We start from the raw sequence: 7,500 nt of genomic DNA, 5'->3' as shown, positions 1-7,500 counted from the left end.
TTTATCTGGTTCCAGTAGAAAGTAATGGTGTTTACGAAGGCGTTTGCTTGAGTCTAGTGAGAGTTGAGCAGCTTTAATGATAGTTACTAGAGTTCTTCGTGGTTCTAATGGTATCCAACAAGTTCTAGTGGAAGTTATCAGGGTTTTTCTAAAGTGTTTTCGGGATTTCATCGATAGTTCAGCTGGTTCTAATGGAAGTGACTGGGATTTTCAAGGGTGTTTTTAGTATTCCATTGGGAAGTGAAATGGAGAGTAAGTTGGCAGAGAGAGAGAGAGAGAGAGAGAGAGAGAGAGAGAGAGAGAGTGAGAGTGAGCAAATGTTTTGAGTAGGAAGGGGCGTGGATGGAGACGCAGGTGTGTTGTGAGGTGTAGGCGTTTTAAATGACAGAGAGAGAGAGAGAGAGAGAGAGAGAGAGAGAGAGAGAGAGAGAGAGAGAGAGAGAGAGAGAGAGAGAGAGAGAGAGAGAGAGAGTTTTAATGTGAAAAGAGAAAGGAAAAGGAAAGAAAAAGGAATGGTATGTGTTAATTAGAAATGTAGGATGCGAGGAAAGAAAGGAAGGAAGGAAGGAAGGAAGGAAGAGGATGTTTGGTGCAAATTACTGTGAATGGAAGGATGAAAAAAAAGGAAGGAAGAAAAGAAATAATGAGTTTTGTGAGAGGAGGACATGGAGAGAGAGAGAGAGAGAGAGAGAGAGAGAGAGAGAGAGAGAGAGAGAGAGAGAGAATGTAGGACGGAGCACACACACACACACACACACACACACACACACACACACACACACACACACACACACACACACAATGAGAACAAGATTGAACGAATAACAAAGTAGAGATTGTTATCGAGATCACTCCTGTGTGTGTGTGTGTGTGTGTGTGTGTGTGTGTGTGTGTGTGTGTGTGTGTGTGTGTGTGTGTGTGTGTACCTGTCCAGATAATTAATTTCCTCGCTTCACCTGTACCACTTGTTCCTGACGCCCTCTTGTGTTGGGAGAAAAAAAATGCTGTGAGGACTGTCTGTTCAACTTTTTTTCTTTTATTTTTTATAGTTCGCAAACTTTTTAAAAACTTTCTATATAGGCATCTCTCTCTCTCTCTCTCTCTCTCTCTCTCTCTCTCTCTCTCTCTCTCTCTCTCTCTCTCTCTCTCTCTCTCTCTCTCTCTCTCTCTCTCCAGATCGATATTTTGCCTGTGGGGTTTTCTAACATTTAACAGAACTCAAGGGAAAATAAGCATACAAGTTATATATATACTCTCAATTCGTCTACGTGTGTGTGTGTGTGTGTGTGTGTGTGTGTGTGTGTGTGTGTAGGGAAGGAAGCGAGGGATGAAGGAAGAACAGGTTTATGGAATTACTAGTCACGTGATATTGCGTTTTCCTTCTCTTCTCTCCTTCTCTCCTTCCCTCCTTCCCTCCTCTCCTTCCCTCTCTCTCCATCTTCATCCCTTCCTAGCCCCTTACCTTGTTATTGTCTTCCTCCTCCTCCTCCTCCTCCTCCTCCTCCTCCTCCTCCTCCTCCTCCTCCTCCTCCTCCTCCTCCCTTCCTCTCCTCCTCCTCCTCCTCCTCCTCCTCCTCCTCCTCCTCCTCCTCCTCCTCCTCCTCCTCCTCCTCCTCCTCCTCCTCCTCCTCCTCTCTCCTCCTCCTCCTCCTCCTCCTCCTCCTCCTCCTCCTCCTCCTCCTCCTCCTCCTCCTCCTCCTCCTCCTCCTCCTCCTCCTCCTTCCAATCAACCAAGAAAAAAATCATTGCAAAATCATAGTAGTAGTAGTAGTAGTAGTAGTAGTAGTAGTAGTAGTAGCAGCAGCAGCAGCAGCAGCAGCAGCAGCAGCAGCAGCAGCAGCAGCAGCAGCAGCAGCAGTAGTAGTAGTAGTAGTAGTAGTAGTAGTAGTAGTAGTAATGACAATAATTATAACAATAATAATAATGATAATAATAGCAGTAGTAATGATAATAATAATAATGATAATAATAATAATAATGATAATAATAATAATAATAATAATAATAATAATAATAATAGTAGTAATAACAATAATAATAACGATAATAATGGCGATGATGATAACAACAAAAATGGTAATCGACTTGCGGGGAGAAGAACTTGATGCAAAAATTCAACATTCTCTCACGTTTTCACATTTCTTTGTTTGCATTGTGCTCTCTCTCTCTCTCTCTCTCTCTCTCTCTCTCTCTCTCTCTCTCTCTCTCTCTCTCTCTCTCTCTCTCTCTCTCTCTCTCTCTCATCATTCCAGTCATTAAACTCCACCACGAAAAAAAAAAAAAATTGTCAAAAGTAATACAAACTCCCAGCAACACAGTGAGTCGCCTAAGCACAGCACTGTCTTCCCCCCGCAACCAACCCCTCACTCACAGCACAGCACCGCACAGCACAGCACAGCACAGCACAACACGGGGCAGCGCGGCCCAGCTAGGCAAGGATGTCATTTTATTCCGGGAAAAACTACGATGCATTTTTTAGCTGGCGAGTAGCGGTGGCTAAGTGGAGGGACGGCCTGCTCCACCCCTCCTCCCCTCTACTCACATACGCCCCATCCCCAGACATAAACATGGGCTCCTTTTTACGGTGTCTGTGGTGGAATGGTGGTACAATACGTGCAGTCCTCTTAATCCACTCCATTTCAGTACTACCCAGTTTAGTCTCGCTACTCTAGCCCAACCCAGCCCAGTCCAGCGCAGACCAGTTCAGCACCCCCCATCTCATATGACTCACAAGAACGATTTTCAAAAGCCACAAAGTTTCTATGAGTGATTCTCGTGTTGGTGATGTAGAATCATTGTTTAGCAGCACTTCAATCATGAAAATGCGAGATAAGACACTGATAAGTCAAAGATGTTGTTTATTCAATTCCTGATGGTTACTTTTCCTATTGATTATGCTGAATTGTTCATCCAACATTGGAATCTTGAAAACATCTTATTTGAAACACCAGCAACTTCCACTAAGTGTATTGTAAGTTGGTAGAACAGGACACTGAAATATTTAGGAATGTAATCCTTGTCCAGTCCAGGCCAGCCCAGTCTAGTCCAGCATTTCTTTATGTACGAACTAATAGAGAAAGTTAGATAGGGAAATCTATAAAGTTGCGTTTTCCTGCCCAAAATAGTGTAACACAACACCACGGTGTGAAAAAAGAAAAGAAAGTTGAATTGAAAAAGAGAGAAAGAAACAGTTTGGGTGAGGTCTCAAAACAAAATGAATAAAAAGAAACAAAGCGAAGTAAAGCCGAAAAAAAAAAGAAAGAGAGAATGTCTAGAACCACAAACTAGAAAACGAAGCGGAAACTGGAAAAAAAGAGTGAAGCGGTAATCAGATTAAGAGAAAGAGCCACGGGAAGACAGGTAAAAAAAAAAGAAAAAGAAAAAGAGAAAGTACATTTATGACGAAACTTTAAAACGATATAAAAATTGTACCTTTGAAAATGCAAAAAAAAAAAAAAAGGAAATGTAAACTGAAGAGCTAGAGTAAAAAAAAGAAAAGAAAAGAAAGAATTACAGAAGAAAGGAAGAATAAACGCAAAAAAAAAAAAAAAAAACAATCAAATTTAAGAAACATATAAATGAAAAAAAAGAAAAATCAAATAGCAAAGAAAACGTTAAAAAAACAAAAACTATAAACATGGAAACACTAAGTAAATAAAATAAGAAAAAAAAAGAAAAACCGAAAACCGAGGAAAGAGAAAAGCTATTAATTGAACCGGAACAGAAAACTCGAATAGAAAAAAAGAACAAAAAAAGAACAAAAAGAACAAACCACAACATGACAAATGAGAGAGGAAGCCAACTCGATACATTTACATTCTGGCCTTGGTTTGATCTCTTCCAGGCGCAACTTAACAACGTGTACTACAAATACTTACTTACACCTGTTTGGACTGATATTCCTGAACTTTTTGTGATGGTAGTAGTAGTAGTAGTAGTAGTAGTAGTAGTAGTAGTAGTAGTAGAAGTAGTAGAAGTAATGATAGGAGTTGTTGTTTATTATTGTTGTTGTTGTTGTTGTTCTTGGTCTTGTTGTTGTTGTTGTTGTTGTTGTTGTTGTTGTTGCTGCTGCTGCTGCTGCTGTTGTTGTTGTTGTTATTATTGTTGTTCTTGTTGTTGTTGTTATTGTTGTTGTTGTTGTTGTTGTTGTAGTAGTAGTAGTAGTAGTAGTAGTAGTAGTAGTAGTAGTAGAGAGAGAGAGAGAGAGAGAGAGAGATTGACTGATTATTCTGATTTCGTTAGAATGTATTATTATTATTATTATTATTATTATTATTATTATTATTATTATTATTATTATTATTATTATTATTATTTATAATAATAATAATTATTATTATTATTATTATTATTATTATTATTATTATTATTATTATTATTATTATTATTATTATTATTATTATTATTATTATTATTATTATTATTATTACTACTACTACTACTACTACTACTACTACTACTACTACTACTACTACTACTGCTATCATAACTGCATACCATCATCATCAACATCATCATCACCTTCATCTCCATAGAAATAATAGTTCTTGCTTTGCACCTTAAAAGAAAAAAAGGAAGCAAATAAGAGAAACTGCAAAGCTTGATAGCCAGTGTTAGTAATGGCGCGGCATCTTATGTGAGGTTCTGTCAAAATATTACCTTAACTCGTCTTCTTTTCTCCTCCGCAGGTGAGATGCGCACACCAAGAGAGGGCCGAGCGAGGCGAGCAGGTGTGTGTGTGTGTGTGTGTGTGTGTGTGTGTGTGTGTGTGTGTGTGTGTGTGTGTGTCCATTGTTATTTGCTGCTGCAGGAAGGGTGACTGGCGTTGCTTCCTCCTCCTCCTCCTCCTCCTCCTCCTCCTCCTCCTCCTCCTCCTCCTCCTCCTCCTCCTCCTCCTCCTCCTCTGCATTGACGTAGGCTAGCTGTTTACCTTTCGTTTTTTTTTTTTTTGTCCATCTTTCTATCTATTATCTGTGTCTGTGTCTGTCTGTCTGTCTGTCTGTCTGTCTGTCTGTCTGTCTAACTATTTATCTGTCTGTTTAAATCCACTCTCTATCCATGTATCTATATTTATCTATCTACCTATCTATATCAATGTGCGCATTCTCTCTCTCTCTCTCTCTCTCTCTCTCTCTCTCTCTCTCTCTCTCTCTCTCTCTCTCTCTCTCTCTCTCTCTCTCTCTCTCTCTCTCTCTCTCTCTCTCTCTCTCGTGCCGACTCAGACGGAAAGAAAAAAAAAAATCCAGAGAAACGGCTTATGTTACTCCACTCCTGTGTGTGTGTGTGTGTGTGTGTGTGTGTGTGTGTGTGTGAGAGAGAGAGAGAGGGATAAGTTGAAAGGAAAGAAGGATGAAAACACACACACACACACACACACACACACACACACACACACACACACACACACACACACACACACACACACACACACACACACACACACATCACAAGCACATAGAAAAAAAAAGGGAATTGCAAATCGAAACTTTTCATTATTGTTCTCAAAATGACAGAGAGAGAGAGAGAGAGAGAGAGAGAGAGAGAGAGAGAGAGAAAGCACTACCAATTTTACACTCCTCTACTTAAAAAAAAAATGAACCCTTCTTTCTCTCCCTCTCTCTCTCTCTCTCTCTCTCTCTCTCTCTCTCTCTCTCTCTCTCTCTCTCTCTCTCTCTCTCTCTCTCTCTCTCTCTCTCTCTCTCTCTCTCTCTCTCTCTCTCTCTCTCTCTCTCTCTCTCTCTCAAATACGAAGCTAAGGAAAACGGAACACGGGAAATATTGCTAACAAAAAAAGAAAAGAAAGAAAAAATAAAAATGAAAATGGCTTGTCTTCTTTTTTCATTTGATCGTCTTAAAGTCTTCTCGTGGAGTGGAGTGAAGTGGAGTGGCGTGGCGTGGCGTAGGTAGTGGAGTGGAGTGGAGTGGAATCTTAGGGTTATGGAGGACGAGGGGAAGGTGGATAGGGGGAGGGAGTGAGGTGGAGGGGGAGTGAGATGGAGGGAGAAGTGGAGTGGAGTGGCGTCTCGTGGAGTGGATAGTGGAGTGGAATCTTAGGGTTATGGAGGACGAGGTGAGGATAAGGAGAGTGAGATGGAGGGAGAGTGGGGTGGAGTGGAGTGAAGTGGAGTGGCGTCTCGTGGAATGGCTAGTGGAGTGGAGTGGAATCTTATGGTTATAGAGGACGTGGTGAGGGGGAGGGGGCTTTGGGTGAAGTGGAGTGAAGTGGAGTGGCGGGGAGTGACTAGTGGAGTGGAGTGGAATCTTAGGGTTGTGGAAAACGAGAGGAAGGTGGATGAGTGAGGGGAGCGAGATGGAGAGGGAGTGGAAGGATTGGCGTGGAGTGGAGTGGAGTGGCGGGGAGTGGCTAGTGGAGTGGAGTGGAATCTTAGGGTTATGGAGGACGAGGGAAGGTGGATGAGTGAGGGGAGTGAGGTAGAGAGGGAGTCGGGTGGAGTGGAGGGAAGTGGCGTGGCGGGGAGTGGATAGTGAGTGGAGTGGATGAGTGAGGAGAGTGAGGTGGAGGTGGAGTGGGGTGGAGGAGGGAGGGGAGAGGGAGGGTGAGGGAAGCTTTCATTATTTCTAACCTGTGTTTGTCAAAAATGTTTGTTACGTTTATTTATTTATTTATTTATTTATTTTTTTTTTGCTTTCGTTCTTTTCTTTTTCTTTCTTTTTCTTTCCTTTTCTTCAGCTGTCTTGATATTTTCCCTCTCCTTCCTTCTTTCTTTAATTTCCTTCCTTATTTACTTCCTTCCTTCCTTCCTTCCTTCCTTCCTTCCTTCCTTCCTTCCTTCCTTTATTTTTATGTTCTTTTGTGCTTCCGTCATTCTCTTCTGCTTCCTCCCTCCTCCTCCTCCTCCTCCTCCTCCTCCTCCTCCTCCTCCTCCTCCTCCTCCTTCTCTTCCTCCTCTTCATGGTATCTCTTCCATCCCCTCTCTCCTTTCTCTCTTCCCAAGGTATCAGTGTTCTGTTGCGTAAAGGATAACTCTCTCTCTCTCTCTCTCTCTCTCTCTCTCTCTCTCTCTCTCTCTCTCTCTCTCTCTCTCTCTCTCTCTCTCTCTCTCTCTCTCATCGATCCTTCCTTCATTCCTATCATTCTTTCTCTTTCTTCAAGTCTCTCTCTCTCTCTCTCTCTCTCTCTCTCTCTCTCTCTCTCTCTCTCTCTCTCTCTCTCTCTCTCTGGGTTTGTGAAAAAAATAGAGCGAGGAAGAAACAAATAATATCGAGCAATGATTTGTCTTCGCTTCCTTCAATTATTGTTTTTCTTTCTCTAAATTTCAAGTTGGATCCGTTTGTAATTGAAATGAATGGGTCGAGAGAGAGAGAGAGAGAGAGAGAGAGAGAGAGAGAATGATTGACAGTTTATGGAGGAATCAGGAAGACGAACGACTGACTGACGGTGTAACTGATTGACTGACTGGCTAACTACTTCTCTCTCTCTCTCTCTCTCTCTCTCTCTCTCTCTCTCTCTCTCTCTCTCTCTCTCTCTCTCTTCCTTCC

The 7,500-nt window shown here is 41.8% G+C and overlaps 1 protein-coding gene across 6 annotated transcripts in view; it reads left to right on the top strand.

The window, feature by feature from the left end:
* Positions 1 to 7,500, top strand: part of LOC123516909 — a 133,162-nt gene that overhangs the window by 91,884 nt on the left and 33,778 nt on the right. For 4 of the 6 annotated variants that reach the window (XM_045276672.1, XM_045276674.1, XM_045276677.1 and 1 more), the window contains one exon: positions 4,689 to 4,730. The exons of the other annotated variants lie outside the window; for them this stretch is intronic. In XM_045276672.1, the coding sequence (XP_045132607.1) occupies positions 4,689 to 4,730 (42 nt within the window). The remainder of the gene's footprint in view (positions 1 to 4,688; positions 4,731 to 7,500) is intronic. 6 annotated transcript variants of the gene reach the window in all.

Source organism: Portunus trituberculatus, chromosome 41 (genome assembly GCF_017591435.1).
Source record: "Portunus trituberculatus isolate SZX2019 chromosome 41, ASM1759143v1, whole genome shotgun sequence".
Classification (NCBI taxonomy): domain Eukaryota; kingdom Metazoa; phylum Arthropoda; class Malacostraca; order Decapoda; family Portunidae; genus Portunus; species Portunus trituberculatus.
This window is presented reverse-complemented; position numbering and strand designations above follow the sequence as displayed.